General features: G+C 43.1%; 1 protein-coding gene across 1 annotated transcript in view; it reads right to left on the reverse strand.

Moving 5' to 3' along the window:
• Positions 1 to 25,206, reverse strand: part of LOC139279608 (GATA zinc finger domain-containing protein 14-like) — a 319,765-nt gene that overhangs the window by 115,259 nt on the left and 179,300 nt on the right. The window contains exons 35-40 of the mRNA XM_070898724.1: positions 24,899 to 24,928; positions 24,514 to 24,543; positions 24,319 to 24,348; positions 12,523 to 12,555; positions 9,061 to 9,108; positions 7,984 to 7,998 (exon numbers count right to left, since the gene is read on the reverse strand). Coding sequence (XP_070754825.1) covers positions 7,984 to 7,998; positions 9,061 to 9,108; positions 12,523 to 12,555; positions 24,319 to 24,348; positions 24,514 to 24,543; positions 24,899 to 24,928 — 186 coding nt within the window. The remainder of the gene's footprint in view (positions 1 to 7,983; positions 7,999 to 9,060; positions 9,109 to 12,522; positions 12,556 to 24,318; positions 24,349 to 24,513; positions 24,544 to 24,898; positions 24,929 to 25,206) is intronic.

The raw sequence follows: 25,206 nt of genomic DNA on the forward strand, positions 1-25,206 counted from the left end.
TTGAAATAAATAAGATTCTGAGAAGGCTTGACAAGGTAGATGTGGAGAGGCTGGTTCCCCTGGCTGGAGAGTCTAGAACTAGGGGCCATAGTCTCAGGCTAAGGGGTCGGCCATTTAACTGATGAGTCATTTCTTCACTCAGAGGGCTATGAATCTTTGGAATTCTCTACCCCAGAGGACTGTGGATGCTTAGTCGTTGAGTACATTCAAGGCTAAGATCAATAGATTTTTGAACTCTCAGGGAATCGAGGGATATTGGGATCGGGTGGGAAAGTAGAGTTGGGGTCAAAGATCTGCCATGATCTGACTGAATGACGGAACGGCTTGAGGGGCAGTATGGCCTACTCCTGCTCCTATTTCTTATGTTCTTATGACTTCTGCGGTTTAGAACTATTGCTGAGGCTGCAATGTAATCTTTTGAAGGTGATCAATCCTAATTTGTACACTTTTTATGAATGATTAATTAGTACATGTTACAATTGTGTAAAATTCCATCTCTGTTGTTCCCAGTGCTGGAAAGGATACAGTTGACGGTGTAAGTGTGGAGAGCACCAGAAGGTCCATTTTTATAATGGATAATACCAGTTAACAAGTTAATGGGAAATCAGTTGTTCCTGATTCATCCCAAATTATACCTCAATTCTTATTCATTTGATAAGTTATTGAACTCTGTCATTTAGCTAGTATTTTAGCACAATATTTTTCAAGCAATATTTCAGCACTAAAGCCAGGAAAATCTGTCTGCTGGTTTTGTAATGCACATAAAAATAATTTCTTCATGCTGGGAAAAATGGATCCCACAGAATGAGAACATGACCAGTGTTAATATAGATCAGTGTAAGGGCTTTTCTTGTTACAAGAATTGAGGATTGAGCTGTGAAAAAGTCTAATACCGTGCAACTGAACTTAAATAAAATTTCACTACTTTACATTATCTGGATAAAGTAAAATTAAAACATTGCTTACTTCCGATGGTGCCTCCAAAGATTTCTTCTTCTGAAAGACAGATCGTAATTTGAAATGAGGAATATTAGACATGCTAAGGTAAATTTATGTCACTAGTGGCATAGGTGAAAGTTTAAGTGTTGAGAATGTTAATGATGAATCCTGTCAACTTTCCTGTATCCTGCTGATAACGGTGATAGTAACCCTTAAAAATGAATGCATTAGCATTACAATCAGAAAACCTAGGCCTGAGTTTGTATATTTTTATTCCATCTTCATTCTGAAGATATTGCTCAATCTATATTACTAACGTCATACCTGTTGTCGAAATTGATGATGTAGTTAATGCTGGAAGGCAAGTATTTCAAGGTATAAGTGTAGATATTACAAACTAATTCCATCTTTCAAAAGAAAAGCCCAGTTGTCAAGTCAACAGAAAGGCACTTTAGGACCACAATTTTCAGACTATTCAGTGCACGCCTATAATCTGCATGGGTGTTGGCTGGAAATGCCACAATTTAGGCCAGGCCATGATGGCGCCCGATCAGCATTGTGGGGCAGAGTCTCTACCTGCTACAAGCAAGGCTTTCAGTGTTAGGGATGGGTTCATGGACTATCTACATCTAGAGATCCCACTTTCTTTGCTCTGAGAGACCAACCATCATGATGGCAGAGTTTTGCCTCTTGGCCAATTAACAAGGAAATTAGGGCCTGCGGGATTCAAGCCAGTGTGGCCAGTTTTTATTGTATTGTTTGTTTATTACTTCATCCAAATATACTGGTGTATTTTTGTTAAATTCAGAGGGGTAGAAATTCGGTTGTCTAGCGCCGCAGTTAGCGGCTAGGTGGTATGTTAAAGCGGTATAATAACTTAGCGACTGGGTGCGCAGCTTTTAGTGCTCAGCTGGAAAATTCAATTGAGGGCTAACTGGGGCAGAAACGCTAGTGCCTGGCTGCTGACTATCAGGCTGATCATGGCGTCGGTCGGGTGCAATGACCGGCCGAGCATCCCGGTCGCTAAATTCAGTGCAGACGTCTCATTTAGTGACCGCCACTAACCACGTCTGAAAAAACAGTCCAGAGTTGTTAACTGGTGGCTGCTTAATGGAAGGAGGAAGCGCTTCCCTTAGAGGTCAGCCAGTGCAACGTTTACACAGAGCATGGTACGTGAGCCTCCGAGTTTGCAACGGCAGACAGACCTACCATTACAGCTTGCTAACAAATTAATTTGAAAACTTTAATGGGTACATTACTAGCTCAACAGCGGGATTCCAAATAGGTCTATGGAGCTTGCACAATGAATTTCAGAATTTAACACGAGGATTTCCGTTAGGCCCCCCAGGTGAGGTGTGTAACGGCTGATTTAGCGCCCCGTCAGCTCTTGGCCCGATTCAACCAAATTTATCGGTCGGAGGCGCAAACCTTCAAGGCGCTATACTTCACGCTCCGCCTGGATTTACGCCTCAAAATGGGCTGTAATGAATTTCCACCTCAGTGTTGTTCTAGTAGGGATCACTGATACTGGAAGTGAACTTTTGAATGTCTGTGTGTGAACAGTAATCCACTCTGTGCTCTTGCAATGGCACGTATCAGCTAACAAGACATAAGAATGAATCAGTAACAAAGAGCCAGTGAGCCCACCAAGGTCATTCCATGTATTAATATTCTTTTATGCCCCACCAGTTGTTCTCTGTGAATCATTAATGCCCACTCATTTACCCTTTTACCCACAACCAGTGTTGCCCATAGGCATTCCATTGGCACTGTTGAATTTGGAGAAGGAAGGCGAGTTTCTGTGGAAAGAAGAATGGCAGGAACACTGGCACAGCAGATGGCTGGCACTCACCCACCTGGATCATTGGATCCAGGGAGAAAGAATGAATGTCTGAAGGGACCTACCTGCATTGGCCATCAAGTGAGGCAGTCACTGGGTTATGCTATGTACTGGTGCCTGAACTTCACACAATGCAACACGGGGACATCCTTGCCTATTGCACTTAATGTCTTCACCACATTGAAATTGAAATGACTTGCTGATTTCAAGACATTAATGGTGACATTGTCCACTTCAGTCAATCAATCAATAGAATAAAACTGGATGGACCACCCGCCATCGACCTAGGCACCAGCTTTAGACACGACAAAGGCACACCCAGTCCAGGCGACCCTGCCAAGTCCTCTTCACTATCATCTGGGGACTTGTGCCAAAATTGGGAGAGCAGTCCTACAGACTAGTCAAGCAACAGCCTGATATAGTCATAGTCACAGAATCATACCTTTCAGCCAATGTCCCAGACTTCTCCATCACCATCCCTGGCTATGTTCTGTCCCACCGGTAGGATAGACCCACCAGAGGTGGCAGCACAGTGGTATACTGTTGGGAGAGAGTGGCCCTGGGATTCCTCAACATTGACGCCGGATCCCATGAAATCTCTTGGCTTCACATCTAGCATGGGAAAGGAAAGTTCCTGCTGATTACCACTTAGTGCCCTCCCTCAGCTGATGAATCAGTCCTCCTCCATGTTGAACACCACTTGGATGAAGCACTGAGGGTAGCAAGGGCACAGAATATACTCTGGGTGGGGGACTTCAATGTCCAGCACCAAAAGTGGTTCGGTAGCATCACTACTGAACGAGGAAGCTGAGTACTGAAGGACATAGCTGCCAGACTGGGCCTGCAGTAGGTGGTGAGGGAACCAACCTACGATACAAAGATAGGTGGGAAAGCAAGTTGTGAGGAGGACACAGAGACTGCAAAGGGCTATAGATAGGTTAAGTGAGTGCAAAAATTTGGCGGATGGAGTATAATGTGGTAAATGTGAGGTTATCCACTTTGGTAGAAAGAATAGAAAAGCAGAATATGATTTAAATGGAGAGAGACTGCAGAATGCTGCGATACAGAAGGATCTGGATGTCCTTGTACTTGAAACACAAGAAGATAGCATGCAGGTACAGCAAGTAATTCAGGAAGGCAAGTGGAATGTTGGCCTTTATTGCAAGGTGGAATGGAGTATAAAAGCAGCGCAGTCTTGCTACACCTGTACAAGTGGGACTGTTGGTGAGACCACACTTAGAGAACTGCGTACAGTTTTGGTCTCCTTATTTAAGGAGGGATATACTTGCATTGGAGGCAGTTCAGAGAAGATTTACTAATTTGATTCCGGAGACGAAAGGGTTGTCTATTGAGGAAAGATTCAGCAGATTGGGTCTTTACTCATTGGAATTTAGAAGAATGAGAGGTGATCTTAATGAAACATAGAATGTTCTGAAGGGCTTGACAGGGTCGAAGCTGAGAGGATGTTTCCCCTCGTGGGGGAATCTAGAACTATGGGGCATATTTTCAGAATAAGTGGTCGTACATTTATGACGGAGATGAGGAGGCATTTCTTCTCTGAGGGTCGTGAATCTTTGGAATTCTCTACCCCAGAGAGCTGTGGAGGCTGAATCATTTAATATATTCAAGGTGGAGATAGATTTTTGAACTACAGGGGAGTCGAGGGTTATGGGCAACAAGCAGGAAAGTGGAGTTGAGGCCAAGATCAGATCAGCTATAATCTTATTGAATGGCAGAGCAGGCTCAAGGGGCCAAATGGCCTACTTCTGCTTATATTTCTTACGTTCTTATGGACTTCACCTCGTCGTCACCAATCTACCTGTTGCAGTACATCTACGCGTGACAGTAGTGGTAGCATTGACCACCGCGTTGTCCTTGTGGAGATGAAATTCCGTCTTGGAAAGAGCAGTTGTGCTTAGTTCCACATCCCTGCTTTTTGTCCTGATCCTCAAGTACCTGTCCCTCTCTCTTTTAAAATTGTTCATGGAATTGTAAGGGGACAGTAGCATAGTGGTTATGTTATGAATCAGTGCGTGCCCGCATGCAGCAAGACCTGGATAATGTACTGGATTGGCTGATAAGTAGCGAGTAACATTCGCGCCACACAAGTGTGAGGCAATGACCATCCCCAACAAGAAAGAGTCTAACCACCTCCACTTGACATTCAATCGCATTACCATTGCTGAATCTCCCGCTATTAACATCCAGTGGTCACCATTGACCAGAAACAAAGCTGGACCAGTGGCAACAAGAGCAGGTCAGTGGCTGGATATTCTGTGGCGAGTGACTCACCTGACTCCTCAAACCTTTTCATCATTAACAAAGTACAAGTGAGAGGTGTGATGGAATACTCTCCACTTGCATGGAGGAGTGAAGCTCGAGCACTCAAAAGCTCAACATCATCCAAGACAAAGCAACCAGCTTGATTGGCAGTCCATCACCTTAAAGATTCAGTCCCTCCACCACTGGTGCACCGTGGCTGAAGTGTGTACCATCTACAAGATGCACTGCAGCACTTCAGCAACACTTCTTTGACAGCACCTTCCAAACCTGCGACCTCTATCGCCGATAAGGACAAGGGTGGCAGACTCATGGGAACACCAGCTACTGCTAGTTCCCCTGCAAGTCACACATCATCCTGACTTGGAAATATATCGCAGCTCATTCATCATCGCTGGGTCAAAATCCTGGGACTCCCTAGCTAGCAGAACTAAGGGACTACCTTCACCACACGGACTACAGCGGTTAAAGGCGGCGGCTCACTGCCAATTTCTCAAGCGCAATTAGGGATCGGCGATAAATGCTTGCCTTGCGAGCAACGCCCACATCCCGTGAATGAATTAAAAAAGAGCTTCCACCACCTTTTCAGGTAGAACGTTCCAGATCCCAAACACTGAGTGAAAAAACATCTCCTCATTGCCCCTCTAGATCCTTTGCCAATGATTTTGAATCTATGACTTTTGGTTATAGACCCACTCACCTGAGTGAATAGTTTTTCTCATTCATGATCTTGAAAACCTCTTGGGGCACAGCTTAACCTTCTCTGTTCCATTGAGAACTGTCTTAACTTTTCCAACCTCTTAAATGAAGTCCCTCATCCCTGGTAACATCCTGGTAAAGCTCCTCTGTACCTTTTCCCAGGCCTTTGCATCTTTCCTGCAGTGTGATGCCCAGAACTGTCTAGCTGGGGCCTAACCAACGATTTATGAAGTTCTAGCATGGTCTCTTTGCTTTTATATTCTATTCTTCTATTTATAATCACAAGAAAACATATATAAACCACCATATCAACCTGCCCTGCCAGCTGTGTGATGGGAAAGGAGAGATGTAGTCAGGGCTGTTCATGGGCTGTGCAGGACATAGTACAAAGGCAAGAGAAGTTCTCCCGTATCAGCTTAGCATGAATTGATGCTGCATCTGACACTGAATTGTCCTCGGCCTCTTTTTCATGCTGCTGCTGATAATCTGCCTGATCACCTTGCTGCCCTTGGGTATTTGTCTCTCACTCCTGGTGTCATCCATAAGCAGTCTGGTTTACAGTGCGAAGGGGTGAACCATACAGGTGACTTCAGCAGTCCTGGATACTAACAGAACGATATTGTGGAGCCCATCCTCCAATGATCCAGGCAGCTGAAGTGCAGCTTCACGGTGCCAAACGTTGGTTCTGTGATCATTCACTGCAATGAACTTTAGCTTAATTGTGCAGAATCTTAACAGAGTGGGGGCATGAAGAGGTGCAGATATAGATATCTTTTAAAGTAGGAGTAGGAAATAGGCAATAATGAGGCAAATGGAATTCTGGGTCTTGTAGGTCGGTCACTTTGAATTGAGAAAAGGAAGAAAATGATGTTGAATTTATATAAGATATTGGTTAAGCCACAGGAGAGTCCTCTGTCTCATGAAATCAAACATAGCAGAGACAAAGATGTGATTCAATAACGATTGACAGGAATGATTCCAAATATTAGAGGTTCTAATATGGCTTGAAAGATGGGGTATTTTTGCACTAACTCAAAAAGGTGAATGGATATTTCTAAAAGTTTTGGAGAGAATGAATTGTTAAAGATTGCTTCCACTGCGTGGCCGATCAGTAATTTAGAGACCCGAGTCAGGATTACCAGCAGAAGAATCAATCAGGGACTTCGAAGAAAGATTCATACTGAGAGTAATTAGAACATGGAAAGCTCTTTCACAAATGGGTGCTGGCAGATACTGGATCATTGTTAAAAGGGAGCTGGATAAATATATGGAAAGGAAGAACATGAAAGGATGCAGGAAATGGCCAAGGAAATGTGATTAAAGTACATCACTCCATTAAAAGAGCGAGCATTGTTGCATAGCTGATGGGATGAATGATCTCTGTTTAAAGTCTAATTTCTTAGGATTCCAGTAGTTTTTATATATATATCCAAACCATCTGTATGAAGAATCAACCTGATAGATTGTAGCAAATATGGCAAACCATTGATTTCTGTGTTTGCTGACTTGGATAAGGAATGTGAATACATGAGTTAGTTCAGCTTAGATTTTACTGATTACAAAGTTTTGATGATATTACACTTTTTCTTTGCTCATCATTCTTCTCCCTTCATCTTCACGCTGTGTAACACCAGAGTGATAGCACTGCCTTCTCTAGCTCACTCTTTCCATTGATTCTAAAACTGTGGATATTCCCTTCCTCCTGCAGTCTACAAACCATTAATAGCCAAGCCACCCAACAACCATTCCTTGATTTGCCTCCCATGCTCCACCACCTCTCTTTTGCACCACACACTGGTGTCCTTCACCATGGCCATATCATATATCAAACAGTGCAACACAAATACATCTTGCGTGTTAAATCACTAAGATTGGAGAAGGGGAAGGCAACGAGTAAAATGAAAGCTAAATGTGGAGATGAGTGATTTTAAAGTGAGAAAGGGAATCAGTTTGATACATGTGAAGAGGTTCTTCCTGCAACGAGTAAAATGAAAGCTAGATGTGGAGATGATTGATTGTAGCGTGAGCAAGGGAATCAGTTTGATACATGTAGTATCAGGATTAGAAATCGGGGAGATAGGATAACTTAACAAGGACACCTTGAACTAAATGTAATGGAGGAATGATTCGCATTGTGAATCATTAACTTATAGAGAAGTCTATAAAGAACCAGCACGGTATTTGATAGATTGAGTTGAAAACACAACATGCATTAATGAACTTACCAGTGGTAGATGATGCTGTGAATTTGGAGGGAACAAAAGTTTAAATTAGATTTGAGGAATAAAGATTTGGGCAAATGTTTTAATGGAATTCAATAATCTTCTATATTATTCTATGATATAAAGAATACAGTCACTTAGTATTATTGCACAAGGAAAAGTGATATATTGGCAATGTTGTTGTATAAAACAGTGAAAGATGGGGTTTTCTGCCCCTCTTTTCCCATTCCTGCAACCTCCCTCGACCCCACATTTAATTTCAATGTACATGTAACGATGGGCTGTTACGTGCACAATCAGAAAACCCCCGCTGTTCATATACTTCTGTATGTCTCTTCTTTGAAACAGTGTTTGAAAATCAATGGAAAGGATCTTCACGGAAGATTCTGGATGGTTCCTTAGGAACAGCTACAGTGAAAAAAATCTTTGGTCTCACGTATCATCATCTCTGAACTGTGTTAGATCCTATAATAGATGCATTAATTGCTTCTTCAAGAAAACTGCCTCATCACTTTTATTGAATGCAGTTGTTGCTGATGATATTGGGATGTGACAGTGATTGAAAATCATATTAGATGGTACACAGACTGAAGAACTGGTAATATTTTGAAGTAAAGTTATAGCCTCAATGGTGGAAACTGGGCAGGGAGGCAGTTGATTTACTCTGTGCTCCTGCTGCCTGCCCTCCAGGCCATGATAATAGCCCAATGTTTTGAGCGGGTGAGCAGGACACCCACAGGAAAGTAGTGGGGTCATGATTTACATAGGCAGATCAGTACCAAATGTAATATTAGTCTGAGGCCTGAGCGGGGAATAAGTGACACGTACCCGGCAGGCCGTACCAGCCAGGCGATGGATCGTGGGTCAGAAGAGGCACGGGTAGGTAAGGGTTTCAGACTTTTTTTAGTCATCCTTGTGGGCCAGGAAGAGCAGGATTGCTTGTCCAGGCCCAGCAAGGGAATCTTGGGACCATCTTGTCCCCTTCCTTTCCCTGATCACAAACACCCCCTTGGCCCCCTGTTAAAATCAGGAGTAAATAAATCCAAACATGAATGAGATTGTAAGCCATGTCTACTTTACCTTTTGTTGAAGATGGTAGTGGACCATATGCATGACCGGTTATTCTGGCTGGAAATGAAATGATTTGGAAGGATTAAAGAGAAATTAAAGAGTAAAATCTCTATTGCAAGGAATACTGCAATGCAACAAGCTCAAGGTTGCTGGAATCGGAAGTCCATTTGATCCACACTGATTCTGTTATGATGCTGTTTAACATGAAGAAGTCGGCCCGGTAGCGTTATTACACAATGAAAAATAAAATGCTGGTGATGCCACTGAATGGAATATTGTATTTTGATATATCGCTGGAAGATAAGACTGTGTCGTGAATGAGATGGAAAATCAGAGTTTGATGGTTTCAGTATGAAGATGTTGCTTACAGTTTTAACTGAAAGTTACTTTTTGTACACCTTTTCTGTGCTTTTGCTGCTGATTGATGGACCAGTACAGAATGTTGAAATCACACGGTGAGTTTTAGCTGTTGGTTATGTTGGAGCCCCAGTTGATGCTGTGAAGGAAATGGATGATTTTCCATGTTGGAACAATGATAATAAATTCCATCATCATTCAATGAACCTCACCTGTGATTAATTCAATCGAAGAAAACTGCTTTTTTCATTGTTCCTTAACTGTTATTAAATTCATGGTTGTTGAAGTTGGAGTCAGTGATGTTTTAAGGTAATCATAGAAATTTACAGCACGGAAGGAGGCCATTTTGGCCCATCATGTCTGCGCTGGCCGATTAAGAGCTATTCAGCCTAATCCCACTTTCCAGCTCTTGGTCCGTAGCCCTGTAGGTTACAGCACTTTAGGTGCACATCCAAGTATCTTTTAAATGTGGTGAGGGTTCCTTCCTTACCACCATTTCAGCCTGTGAGTTCCAGACCCCCAACATCCTCTGGGTGAAGAAATTACCCCTCATACCTCCTCTAAACCCCCCTACAATTACTTTAAATCTATACCCCCTGTTGTTGACCCCTTTGCCAAGTCCTTCCGATCCACTCTATCCAGGCCACTCATAATTTTATACACCTCAATCAGGTCTCCCCTTAGCCTCCTCTGTTCCAAAGAAAACAGATCCAGCATCTCCAATCTTTCCTCATAGCCAAAATTCTCCAGTCCAGGCAACATTCTGATAAATCTTCTCTGCACCCTTTCCAGTACATTCACATCTTTCCTGTAATATGGTGACCAGAATTGCACATTGTACTCCAACTGCGACCTAACCAGTGTTTTATATAGTTCAAACATAACCTCCTTGCACTTGTATTCCATGCCTCGACTAATAAAGGCAGGTATTCATTCTTAGCCAGCATATCTACCTGGCCTGCTACCTTCAGGGGTCTGTGGACCTGCACTCCAAGGTCCCTTTGTTCCTCTACACTTTTCAGTGTCGTACCATTTAATGTGTATTCTCTTGCCTTGTAAGACCACCCCAAATGTATTACCTCACACTTATCCGAATTGAATTCCATTTGCCACTGTTCTGCCCACCTGACCAGTACATTGATATTTTCCTGCAGTCCACAGCTTTCTTCTTCATTATCAACCACACAACCTATTTTAGTGTCATCTGCAAACTTCTTAATCATGCCCCCAACATTGAAGTCCAAGTCATTGATATATACCACAAAAAGCAAGGGGTCCAGCACTGAACTCTGCGGAACCCCACTGGATACAGCCTTCCAGTCACAAAAACACCCATCAACCATTACACTTTGCTTATGTCTCCGAGCCAATTTTGGATCCAACTTGCTACTTTGCCCTGGATCCCATGGGCTATTACTTTCATGACCAGTCTGCAATGTGGGACTTTATCAAAATGAGTTGAAAGTGCGAGAATGAAGTCAGATCTTTGACCAATAAATGTGTCCAAAAATTGTCTGGTTCGTGTCAAACCTTCTATTGAAGTTGGAGTCATTATTAGGGCCGATTCTAACTCCTGGCATTAAGGCGGATATTAATCTCATGCAGAAGAGTTCATCGGAGGCCTGGCAGCTTCTAACTGCTGGGCCTGATTCTGACACACACCAGAGCACACAAGCAGAAAATTGACATTGATGTCTTTAACTTAGCATCTGCTGTTGAAATTATCGGGGTGGATTTTATGTTGGAGATAGCTTCCCAGGAGTTAAGTTTTCCCCTACCAGAGTTGATACTAGTAAAGAAAAAGGGGGTGAAATTGGATTCGGCTGCACCCATTGAAAGGAGTGCAGGTAGAACACCCAATTTGTGCTGCCTGCTCATTAGCATGATTGCACCACTGAGCCCAGCACCAAATGCGCTGCTGGTTGGCTCAGTGAGTAGACCAGGCATAGTGTTGGTAGAGTTTTGCCTCTTGAGACCAGTTGTTTTGGCCAATGAACAGTGAAAGTATGGCCTGAAGGATGAAACCTTCCTTGCAAACAGTGGACAACCATCAACCACCTCGGAACTGGTCATGGTAGATGCTGCCACCATCTCCAGAGATGGAAGATTAAAGCATCCCCATCATACAACTGTGGAACTCCAAATCAGACCCTGGAGCACATCATTGTGCACTGCCCTCAGAGGAAATTTGCATGCAGCCTACAAGATATCCACGCTGCTATATCGGAAGCTTTGACCTGGATATCTTAGATATTGACATTTGATTTTCTTTGCTACTACTAAACAAAAGAGCCCTGTGGGGTTCAGGCCAGCATTGTGGTCCAGAGCACAAAAGCACAATGTTTTTTGGTCGGGCAGTAACAGGGATCCCTAATGAGCTGATCAAGGTATGAATATTCTTTTCTACCCACCAGCAACTGCTGTTTTCTGTGAAACATCAATACCCCTTTATTTACCCTTTTACCCACAACCAGTGTTGGCCAGAGGCATTTCATTGGCACTGTTGGATTTGGAGAAGGAAGGCGAGTTTCTGTAGAAAGAAGAGTGGCAGGAACACTGGCACAGCAGGTGGCTGGTACTCACCTACCTGGGTCATTGGATCCAGGGTGAAAGAATGAATGTCAGAATGGACCTACCTGCATTGGCCATCAAGTGAGGCAGTCACTGAGTTATGCTTTGTACTGGTGCCTGAACTTCACACAATGCAACACGGGGACATCCTTGCCTGTTGCACTTAATCTTCACCACATTGAACTTTTAAATGACTTGCCGATTTCTGGAATCTACTGGTGACTTTGTCAAATTCAGTCAATCGCACATATGGTGATGCGGACTTATTTTGGGGGACAGCACCTTTCTGCTCAATGATAAACTATCAGATATTGTTGCAATTATGAGATTAATTGTATACCCGTAGTAGCTACAGTCGTCGATGTTGCTACTGGTGAGAATACAGTTAGTGTAGTTGTGAAGAATACAAATTATTGCCATTAGTTTATCATGGAAAGCAGCAGATGCCATGTCATCAGATAGAAGCCTTTGATTTTCTTGCTAACAATTTGGTTCCCTAATTAATTGGAATACTTTGTTAACGAGATGTGGTTAAGTTCATACCTGTTGAAGTTATTGTTGTTGTTGTTGACGGCTCTGGAAAGAATACAGTTGATGTAAGTGTAGAGAATACATAATTATCCCTTTATCATCATCATGCAGAATAGCAGTTATCAAGTCATGAAAAATCTACATTTCACAGATGGAATCTATAAGTTAAGCTGCCTTTTGACCGTTTCAGCTGACCGTGATTCCAATGCAGTCAGTGTCTGTTAGGCCCTTCCATATTTGTATTAATCAGTGGGAAAATGTTAATCTCATTTTGAACCTTGTTCGTGTCTAAAGGACTGTATGTACTAGAAAGTTTAGTTGTGCTTATTTATAGGCGGTTTACTGTGAGTCACTCACCTGAAACAAAGGGATCAGTTTGCAAATCAACAGAAAGTCATTTTTGTGTAAGTATCTCCTCAGTGATAATCTAGGTATTGCATTAGTTCCAGCCTCAGCGAGTCCGTACGAAGTGCGCATGGACCCGGCAATACCTCGCATTAGCTGGTTTTCGGGGCGCAATGCACATGCGTGGAAAACCGGCTTTCCCGATCTGTCAAGCTTTTTCTTGACATATCCTCTGCATCCCCGGGAAAAGGACATTCGTGCGAGAGAGTTTGGGCTTTTTGCCCAATTCATGTCCTGCAAATATGCTTCAAACTCTTACGGCTGTTAAAAGCAAGAACTCATCTTACTTTTACCAGCATAAGAGTTTTAAAACATAAAATGAAATTTAGTCATACATTTTTATGTTTAAAAACCCTGTCCATTAAGGTAAGTTTATTTTAAACCCTATTAACCTTCCCTAAACACATGAAAAAAATTCCAAAAAATATATATTTTTTCTAAAACATTTAATTAACTTTAATTTCAAATAATTTTAAATATGTGAGGTGTGTTTTATTTATTATGTTGTGTTTCATGTTTTCGGGGATTATTCTCATTGATAGCGATGGGAACTCGTAAAAACGGAGTTCCCATTATTATCAATGAGAATACTGCAGAGTGATTGGTGGTCCAGGCCCACGTGACTCCAGCATTTTTGTACTTACGGGGAAGTCATCTTCCCAAACGCAACGCTTGGAATGTTGGCCTCCGACCAGAATTGAAAACGCCTCCGGGACTACCAGGTATTTTCGTAAAAAAATTTCAGGTCGGAGGTATTCGTCCGAAGGAAGCCTCTGACTGCAATTTTCGTCCCATTAACTCGTGAAAGTTTAATACATTAATTTTTGCAACCCATTTCATACTTGCTGAAGTTGCTGGTGTTGAAAAAGGATACATTAAAAAATGTAATTGGCTTGCTAGTTAACAAGGAAATTGTTCAGCTTTCCCGGTAAAATATTAATTATCCGCAATAAGATGCAATTAATGTTCAGGTAACCGGAAAGTCATTTGCAACTGTTATCCATCAAGCTCCTTTTTGATCATTTCTCTTGGCCCTGCTTCAAATGTGGATTCCATATGTATAGTATATAAGGGACGTAGCTTTATCTCTTTCTGAACATTGTTTGAGACGATTGACTTGTGCCCATTGTTCGTATACTCACTGCCTCAGTAAAATACTTTGGTCACCTCAGACTGATCTGCACCTGTTATTGCATGAACATTTCTGTGATGTTGTGGTTCATTCTTTGACTTGGGAGTGAAAACAAGTTTAGGTGCAGGAACCTTTCATTGGAACACTTCATGATATGTAGCCTGGGAGCATCGGAGTCACTTGTCTGATGTGTTTCTATCCATTCTGAGCTACAGAGCCTGAATCTACATGACTTGCTCCAGAATTGTTCTCACCATTGGTCTGTCTATTGGGAATACAACTTCTGACTTGTAATCTAGGGGGTAATTATCACCTTCACCACTTGGATGGTAAGTGAACATTGAACATAATAAGAACATAAGAATTAGGAACAGGAGTAGGCCATCAAGCTCCTCGAGCCTGCTCCGCCATTCAATAAGATCATGGCTGATCTGGCCGTGGACTCAGCTCCACTTACCCGCCCTCTCCCTGTAACCCTTAATTCCCTTATTGGTTAAAAATCTATCTATCTGTGACTTGAATACATTCAATGAGCTAGCCTCAACTGCTTCCTTGGGCAGAGAATTCCACAGATTCACAACCCTCTGGGAGAAGAAATTCCTTCTCAACTCGGTTTTAAATTGGCTCCCCCGTATTTTGAGGCTGTGCCCCCTAGTTCTAGTCTCCCCGACCAGTGGAAACAACCTCTCCGCCTCTATCTTGTCTTTCCCTTTCATGATTTTAAATGTTTCTGTAAGATCACCCCTCATCCTTCTGAACTCCAACGAGTAAAGACCCAATCTACTCAATCTATCATCATAAGGTAATCCCCTCATCTCCGGAATCAGCCTGGTGAATCATCTCTGTACCCCCTCCAAAGCCAATATATCCTTCCTTAAGTAAGGTGACCAAAACTGACCTGATTGGGTCGGTTCTGTAACAGGCGGGTGATCTGCTCCACTGGTTTACTGTCCAAGTTGTAAAGGTGAAAATTACACCCTTAAATCTCAAATTTCCCCAGGAGTTGCCTCGCTTTTTTTGGAGCAAGTAGCTTTTTTTGGAGTAACTTAAAAAGTGCAAATTTTGCCATTTAACTTGCTCCAGTGTAAGTCAGTTAGTTAGGTTTTTTTGGTGCGGCCTTACCAATACCCTGTACAGTTGCAGCAGGACCTCCCTGCTTTTGTACTTCATCTCTCGCAATGAAGGCCAACATTCCATTCGCCTTCCTGATTACCTGCTGCACCTGCAAACTAACTTTTTGGGATACTCTGCTTTTCCTAAAAGAGTTTCATGCACAAGGACCCCCAGGTCCCTCTGCACCTCAGCGTGTTGTAATTTCTCCCCATTCAAATAATATTCCCTTTTACTGTTTTTTTTTCCCAAGGTGGATGACCTGATTGGGTCGGTTCTGTAACAGACAGGTGATCTGCTCCACTGGTTTACTGTCCAAGTTGTAAAGGTGAAAATGACACCCTTAAATCTCAAATTTCCCCAGGAGTTGCCTCGCTTTTTTTGGAGCAAGTAGCTTTTTTTGGAGTAACTTAAAAAGTGCAAATTTTGCCATTTAACTTGCTCCAGTGTAAGTCAGTTAGTTAGGTTTTTTTTTTAAAGTATAGTTTTTTTTCTCTAAAAGGGAGCATGACCAGCCACTTATGCCTGTTTTGACCATAGATGCAAATTTGACCAGCTAAAAGTTACTCCAAACTAACTTAGGCCAGTGTATGTGGCCACTTTTGTAGGCACAGAAAAACCTTACCTACATTTAAGAAATCAGCGTAGGTAGCCATAGATGTGGGGGGCGGGGGCGGGGGCGGCAGGTGAGTTAGAGGATTATAAACCACTAAACACCTTCACAGCATTAGCAGAACATCATCAAAAATAAATGAAAGATAAATCAGCTACTGAAAATAGAGCATTGCTGCCTTGCCGACTGTAGAACGCACCAGCTAACCCTTCGGCCAGCACTAGGGGCAGCAGGCACGCATGACTGTCGGGGTGAGGGATGGTTTTTTTTACAGTTCCTAAATGTTGTGTGGTGATAATGGAACATGATGCAAAAAATCTTTTATTGGAAAGTTTACAATGCACTTCAGCAACAACAACAGCAAAGAAAGGCTGCACCCATCTCTCACCCACATATCGGGGAATGTGCACTTCATCATGGGGGTGGTGGTGGGGGGTTGGGGGCTGGGGGCCTGGCTTGGGTCTCAACAGAGTCTGGTGTGGGGATTGCAGTGGAACTGGCATTTGATTGTCAGGCCTGTGTGCCCTTATTGCAGCAACTAGCTCTCTCATGGCCTCTGCCATCATTTGCACTCCCTCTGACATGCCCGCCCTCACTTCCTGTATCACTGCTGATATTTCTCCTGATAGTGGCGCAACCTCATCACGCACACCACTGACAGCGGCCACGAGTGATCGGGTAAGGGCATTGGTCTCCTCACCCAATGACATAACATTAGGTACATCTGATGAAGGCTGCATCTCAGGAGAGACAGGTCGGCTTCTCCTTCCCCTTGCCGTGGGTCTGCATAGCGGCACCCCTCCAGTGCAAGGCACAGGCTGGAACGGTGGGGCCCTGGTGTTCCAACCTGCATTCCATCATCGCCACTGGGACCCGCAACCTCGGAAGGTGTGAAACCAAGGAATGTCGTGGCAGAGCTCATGGAGGTGTCTGGCAAAGTGATGCCCTGTACCCTTCCTCCCCCCCACCCGCCTTGGTCTGGAGCGGACACATCTGGATCACCTTGTTGATCTTCAGGATGTTCAGGATTATCATCATCTTTTGCAAAATACAACAGATCAGTCAAATGGTTAGCAGGAAAGGAGGGGGCAAGATGGGTGGAATGAGTGGTCTCACGCGTAGCAGGCCAGTCAGCAGGTTGATTTGAAGGGCGACGATGCATTTTCATGATTTACCCTCACATGTGGGCCCAGCTTGTGCAGAGCTGATTCTTTTTCTGCAGGTGTAACTCAGCAAGGCAGCGGCCCTCTGTTCCAGGGGTGATAGTTGGTGCAGATTTGACGACCCTCCTCCTGTTCTAGTTTTTTCCCTTTTGTTGTGAGCCAATTTCTTCTGCAAAGATGAAAATATAATTTTTGCCACATGGTGAGCTTCTGATGGATGTGACATATACAGATGATCACAGTAACAATTGCAATTCCATTTAAAACTCAAGATCATACTTACATTCACTACTTGACCAACGTCCTGCCATTTCTTTTTACATTGGCTTCCAGTTCTTGCGATCTTCACCACTGCAGAGATTTCTTCTGCAGTTAGGTTTCAGACTCTCCTCATTTCTTTGAGTTGAACTTTTGTGAGACCACTCTTACTGATATCCAGCTCCTGCCATCTCTCCTCAATGACAGTGACTAGTTTCTCCACCTCCTTATGCAAGAAGTTCTTCGTCCTTGTTGCACGCTTTTGCGTCATTGGTGTATTGGATTTACACTCAGGTGATCTTCAAAACACACAGTTCTCACCTTTCATGCATCTATGCAGCACTCCTTTCCACTCCCTCAGCCACCCCAAAAATCACAATTCACACCTTACCTTCTAATATGGTTCACTGCCAATGCTGCTGAGGCACTGAGGATGTTCTCCCTTTAAATGGCCGATTGCCAAGGTTCCTGCCCCATTTGCGCGTGCGCGCACGTTTTAACGCGCATTGCGCATGCGCAAACGGTCATGTGTCCCCCTGCCGGCACTCGAGGACATGCCGGGCTCAAGCCCCCCCCCCCCCCCCCCTGCCAGCTGCGCTGAACAAGCGTGGCCCAAGCTCCGACCCCCGCAGGTTTCTCAGCACCACACCACGGGACCACAGAGATCCAGGAACAGCCAAATTATCCCGGTAAGTTTTTTCCCCCCACGAAGTTGGCGCACCGCATCAAACTACGCCGCTCTAAGTGGCTGGCAAAATTTGAGGCCTTCATGTCTCCCGGATGAATTTCAGTTCCAAGTGACAACTACTGGCTAATGATTATTGTGAGTTTCTTTCATGTATATTTATCACACTTAATAGACCAGAATGTTTAATGGTCCTTAGTAGCGGGACATTGGGAAAAGTTTGATTCAATCAAACAGAGTCAACATGGTTTTATGAAAAGGAAATCATGTTTGACAAATTTGCTGGAGTTCTTTGAGGATGTAACGAGCAGGGTGGATAAGGGGGAACCAGTGGATGTGGTGTATTTGGATTTCCAGAAGGCATTTGATAAGGTGCCACATAGGAGATTACTGCACAAGATAAAAGTTCACGGGATTGGGGGTAATATATTAGCATGGATAGAAGATTGGCTAACTGACAAAAAGCAGAGAGTCTGGATAAATGGATTATTTTCCGATTGGCAAACAATGACTAGTGGGGTGCCGCAGGCATCGGTGCTGGGTCCTCAACTATTTACAATCTATATTAATGACTTGGATGAAGGGACCGAGTGTAATGTAGCCAAGTTTGCTGCTGATACAAAGATGGGTGGGAAAGCAAATTGTGAAAAGGACACCAAAACTCTGCAAAGGGATACAGACAGGCTAAGTGAGTGGGCAAAGATTTGGCAGATGGAGCATAATGTGGAAAAATGTGAGGTTATCCACTTTGGCAGAAATAATAGAAAAGCAAATTATAATTTAAATGGAGAAAAATTGCAAAGTGTTGCAGTACAGAGGGACCTGGGGGTTCTTGTGCATGAAACACAAACAGTTAGTATGCAGGTACAGCAAGTAATCAGGAAGGCAAATGGAATGTTGGCCTTTATTGCAAGGGGGTTAGAGTATAAGGCAGAGATAGACAATGACCCAGGGTTAGAGTATAAAAGCAGAGAAGTCCTGCTCAGGGTACTGGTGAGGTCACACCTGGAGTACTGCGTACAGTTTTGGTCTCCATATTTAAGGAAGGATATACTTGCATTGGAGGCTGTTCAGAGAAGGTTCACTAGGTTGATTCCGGAGATGAGGGGGTTGACATAGACATAGAAAACATAGAAAATAGGTGCAGGAGTAGGCCATTCGGCCCTTTTAGCCTGCACCGCCATTCAATGAGTTCATGGCTGAACATGCAACTTCAGTACCCCATTCCTGCTTTCTCACCATACCCCTTGATTCCCCTAGTAGTAAGGACTTCATCTAACTCCTTTTTGAATATATTTAGTGAATTGGCCTCAACAACTTTCTGTGGTAGAGAATTCCACAGGTTCACCACTCTCTTGATGAAGAAATTCCACCTCATCTCGGTCCTAAATGGCTTCCCCCTTATCCTTAGACTTATGAGGATAGGTTGAGTAGGTTGGGCGTATACACATTGGAGTTCAGAAGAATGAGAGATGATATTATTGAAACTTATAAGATAATGAGGGGGTTCGACAAGGTGATGCAGAGAGGATATTTCCACTCATAGGGGAAACTAAAACTAGGGGACAGAGTCTTAGAATAAGGGGCCACCCATTTAAAACTGAGACGAGGAGGAATTTCTTCTCTGAGGGTTTTAAATCTATGGAATTCCCTGCCCCAGAGAGCTGTGGAAACTGGGTCATTGTCTATCTCTGCCTTAAATATATTCAGGTTTTTGAGCGATAAGGGAATAAAGGTTTATGGGGAGCGGGCAGGGAAACATAGAAAGATAGAAAATAGGTGCAGGAGTAGGCCATTCGGCCCTTCGAGCCTACATCACCATTCAATATGATCATGGCTGATCATGCGACTTCAGTACCTCATTCCTGCTTTCTCTCCATACCCCTTGATCCCTTTAGCTGTAAGGGCCACATCTAACTCCCTTTTGAATATATCCAACGAACTGGCTTCAACAACTTTCTGTGGTAGAGAATTCCACAGGTTCACAATTCTCTGAATGAAGAAGTTTCTCCTCATCTCGGTCCTAAATGGCTTACCCCTTATCCTTAGACTGTGACCCCTGATTCTGGACTTCGCCAACATCAGAAACGTTATTCCTGCATCTAACTTGTCCAATCCCGTCAAAATTTTATATGTTTCTATGAGATCCCCTCTCATTCTTCTAAATTCCAGTGAATATAAGCCTGGTCGATCCAGTCTTTCTTTATATGTTATTCCTGCCATCCCGTGAATCAGTCTGGTGAACCTTCACTGCACACCTTCAATAGCAAGAACGTCCTTCCTCAGATTAGGAGAGCAAGACTGTACACAATATTCAAGGTGAGGCCTCACCAAGGCCCTGTACAACTGCAGTAAGACCTCTCTGCTCCTATAATCAAATCCTCTCGCTATGAAGGTCAACATGCTATTTGCTGCCTTCACCGCTTGCTGTACCTGCATGCCAACTTTCAATGACTGATGTACCATGGCATCCAGGTCTCGTTGCACCTCCCCTTTTCCTAATCTGTCACCATTCAGAGAATATTCTGCCTTCATGTTTTTGCACCAAAGTGGATAACCTCACATTTATCTACATTATACTGCATCTGTCATGCATTTGTCCATTCACCTAATCTGTCCAAGTCATCCTGCAGCATTTTAGCATCCTCCTCACAGCTCACACTGCCACCCAGCTTAGTGTCATCTGCAAACCTGTTGATAATTCAATTCTTTCGTCTAAATCATTAATGTATATTGTAAATAGCTGGGGTCCCAGCACTGAACCTTACGGTACCCCACTAGTCACTGCCTGCCATTCTAAAAAGGACCCGTTTATTCCTACTCTTTGCTTCATGTCTGCCAACTAGTTCTCTATCCACGTCAATACATTACCCCCAATACCATGTGCTTTAGTTTTGCACACTATTCTCTTGTGGGACCTTGTCAAAAGCCTTTTGAAAGTCCAAATACACTGGTTCTCCCTTGTCCACTCTACTAGTTACATCCTCAAAAAATGCAAGAAGATTTGTCAAGCATGATTATCCTTTGATAAATCCATGCTGACTTGGACTGATCCCATCATTGCTTTCCAAATATGCTGCTATTACATCTTTAATAATTGATTCCAACATTTTCCCCACTACGATGTCAGGCTAACCGGTCTATAATTCCCTGTTTTCTCTCCCTCCTTTTTTAAAAAGTGGGGTTACATTAGCTACCCTCCAATCCAGAGTCTATAGAATGTTGGAAAATGACCACCAATGCATCTAATATTTCTAGGGCCACTTCCTTAAGTACCCTGGGATGCAGACTATCAGACCCTGGGGATTTATCGTCCTTCAATCTCATCAATTTCCCTAACACAATTTCCTGACTAATAAGGATTTCCTTCAGTTCCTCCTTCTCGCTAGACCCTCGGTCCCCTAGTATTTCCGGAAGGTTGTTTGTGTCTTCCTTAGTGAAGACGGAACCAAAGTATTTGTTTAATTGGTCTGCCATTTCTTTGTTCCCCATTATAAATTCACTTGATTCTGACAGCAAGGGACCTACATTTGTCTTCACTAATCTTTTTCTCTTCACATATCTATAGAAGCTTTTGCAGTCAGTTTATATGTTCTCTGCAAGCTTACTCTCATACTCTATTTTCCCCATCCTAATTAAACCCTTTGTCCTCCTCTGCTGAATTCTAAATTTCTCCCAGTCCTCAGGTTTGCTGTTTAATTTATAAGTCTCTTCCTTGGATTTAACACTATCCCTAATTTCCCTTGTTAGCCACGGTTGAGCCACCTTCCCCGATTTATTTTTACACAAGACAGGGATGTACAGTTGTTGAAGTTCATCCATGTGATCTTTAAATGTCTGCCATTGCCTATCCACCGTCAACCCTTTAAGTATCATTCGCCAGTCTATCCTTGCCAATCCATCGAAGTTACCTTTCTTTAAGTTCAGGACCCAAGTCTCTGAATTAACTGTGTCACTCTCCATCTTAATGAAGAATTCTACCAAATTATGGTCACTCTTCCCCAAGGGGCCTCGCACAACAAGATTTCTAATTAATCCTCTCTCATTACACAACACCCAGTCTCGGATGGCCAGCTCTCTAGTTGGTTCCTCGACATATTGGTCTAGAAAACCATCCCTTATACACTTCAGGAAATCCTCCTCCACGTATTGCTACCAGTTTGGTTAGCCCAATCTATATGTAGATTAAAGTCACCCATGATAACTGCTGTACTCTTATTGCACGCATCCCTAATTTCCTGTTTGATGCCATCCCCAACCTCACTACTACTGTTTGGTAGTTTGTACACAACTCCCAGTAGTGTTTTTTGCCCTTTGATGTTTAGCAGCTCCACCTATACAGATTCCACATTATCCAAGCTAATGTCCTTCCTTACTATTGCGTTAATCTCCTCTTTAACCAGCAATGCTACCCCACTTCCTTTTCCTTTCTGTCTATCCTTCCTGAATATTGAATATCTTGGATGTTGAGTTCCGAGCCTTGGTCACACTGGAGCCATGTCTCCGTAATCCCAATTACATCATATCCGTTAACAGCTATCTGTGCAGTTAATTCATTCACCTTATTACGAATGCTCCTTGCATTGAGACACAGAGCCTTCAGGCTTGTTTTTTTGACACTCTTTGTCCTTTTAGAATTATGTTGTAATGTGGCCCTTTTTGATTTTTGCCTTTGATTTCTCTGCCCTCCACCTTTCCTTGTCGCCTTTCTACCTTTTGCTTCTGCCCTTATTTTACTTTCCTCTGTCTCCCTGCATAGATTCCCATCCCCCTGCCGCATTAGTTTAAATCCTCCCCAACAGCAATAGCAAACACTCCCCCTTGGGCATCGGTTCCGGTCCTGCCCAGGTGCAGATCGTCCGGTTTGTACTGCTCTTACCTCTCCAGAACCGGTTCCAATGTCCCAGGAATTTGAATCCCTCCCTCTTGCACCATTCCTCAAGCCACGTAATCATCTTAACGATCCTGCTATTTCTACTCTGACTAGCACGTGGCACTGGTAGCAATCCTGAGATTACTATCTTTGAGGTCCTACTTTTTAATTTAACTCCTAGCTCCTTAAATTCAGCTTGTAGGACCTCATCCCGTTTTTTTACCCATATCGTTGGTACCTTTCTGCACCACGACAACTGGCTGTTCACCCTCCCCCTCCAGAATGCCCTGCAGCCGCTCCGAGACATCCTTGATCTTTGCACCAGGGAGGCAACATACTATCCTGGAGTCTCGATTGCGGCCGTAGAAATGTCTATCTATCCCCCTTACAATAGAATCCCATACCACTATAGCTCTCCCACTCTTTTTCCTGCCCTCCTGTGCAGCAGAGCCACCCATGGTGCCATGAACTTGGCTGCTGCTGCCTTCCCCTGATGGGCCATCTCCCCCAACAGTACCCAAAACGGTATATCTGTTTTGGAGGGAGATTACCCTGCACTACCTTCCTACTCCTGCTCTGCCTGATGGTCACCCATTCCCTATCTGCCTTTGTATCCTTTAGCTTCGGTGTGATCAACTCACTAAATATGCTATTCATAACATCCTCAGCATCGCGGATGCTCCAGATTGAATCCATGCGCAGCTCCAGTGTCTGACAGCTGCATCTGGATACACTTCCCACACACATAGTAGTCAGGGACACTGGAAGCGTCCCTGATTTCCCACATAGCACAGGAGAAGCATGACATGGGTCTGGGCTCTCGTGCCATGACTTAACCCTTAAATTAACTTAATTTGGAAACAATGCCAAATGTTTCTTACTGATAAGAAAAAGAAAAAAGATAAAAGAAAAAAGAAAAACTACTCACCAATCAACCAGCCAATCACTTAGCCGCTTGGCTGTGATGTCACACTTCAATTTCTTTTTACTTCTTCGTTTTACCTTCGGCCTCGATCTCCCGAACTGCAGCTCCTCCTCCCGAGCTCCGCACCCTTTTATCAGGGCCACGAGCCCCGCACCCTTTTATCAGGGCCTCGATCTCCTGACTGCCGCTGTGGTGCTGAGTCCATGATCAGATCAGCCATGATCTTATTGAATGGCGGAGCACGGTCGAGGGGTCACATTGCCTACTCCTGCTCTTATTTCTTATGTTTTTACGTTCTTATGTAATAGCTGGATTAATGTGATTCACTGAATTCAAACAATCATGCCAATTTGCAAACCGCAAAAGACGCTTTGTGAGCTGCTTTTATATAAGTTTGTGCTCAATGCTGAAGCAGATGGCAATTGTTGCAGTGATGTGATTTCATACCCAGTTTTGACATTGTAGTGGATATTGGTACCACAGCGAATGCAGTTAATGATGTCATTGTGGAGAATATAAGCGTAACATTAGTTTAAAAGAAAAGAGCTACAATGTTAGTAGAGGAAACTCCTTATTCATATTGAGAGTTTTGGTTTCTAGCTTAATTGGAAATCTTTACTGACAGTATAATGTTTATTATGTACCTGTTGTTGAAGTTGATGTTGATGTTGGTGCTGGAAAGAACACAGTTGATGGTGTGAATATGCAGCATGGAAAATCATCCCATCATCTTTAAGTGCAGAATACCAGTTGTGAAGTTATCAAACATGCAGGTTATATCCATTGATTGTACAATTTGTACCGAAAGTATTGCCCCAACTGCGCAGCTAATTTCATACCTGTTGTTAAAGTTGTGGTCGTTGTTGAAGCTGGAAAGGATGAAATTGAAGGTGTGAGTGTGGAGTGTGAATCATCCCATCATCTCCAGCACAGAATCCATGGGTTATCTGCCCTCCTGTGCTGTTAATTTCCACGTTTAATATAATTTTACAATTTTCAATGGGAAATATCCAGTATAAAATCAGAGATTAATTCAAAAATGTTGCATTGAGAATCTGAATTTTGTTTTGGAAGATTTAAGAGTGGGAATTACTGTCCAATTGGGGTCCATTTCACTGGGTAATTCCAGTCATGAAGTCAGAGAGATTTTGATGCATTAATAGACTAGCTTTGCTGATTGACAAGTGAATACAAATTATTGGTATAAGATGATGGATTTTATACCTGTTGTTGAAGTTGGAGCCATTGTTGACACTGGAAAAGATAGAGTTGAAGCTGTAAGTTTAAACAATTCAAGTCCAGAAATTACTGATGAATGATTAAAAAACGTGTCGGCTTTCCCCTCTCTGCTACTTTAAAACACACGGAACTAAAATAACAGATGGAACAATGACATTCTTCATTTGAAAATTCCTATTATGAAAACAATGATTGACGCACATTTTTGTAATTAGATTATTAATTTCCTTCCTGGTGATCATATAACTGTTGGGAATACTAAATGATACTGTGAACCTTCCATGGAGACGCCA

Source organism: Pristiophorus japonicus, chromosome 14 (assembly GCF_044704955.1).
Source record: "Pristiophorus japonicus isolate sPriJap1 chromosome 14, sPriJap1.hap1, whole genome shotgun sequence".
Classification (NCBI taxonomy): Eukaryota; Metazoa; Chordata; class Chondrichthyes; family Pristiophoridae; genus Pristiophorus; species Pristiophorus japonicus.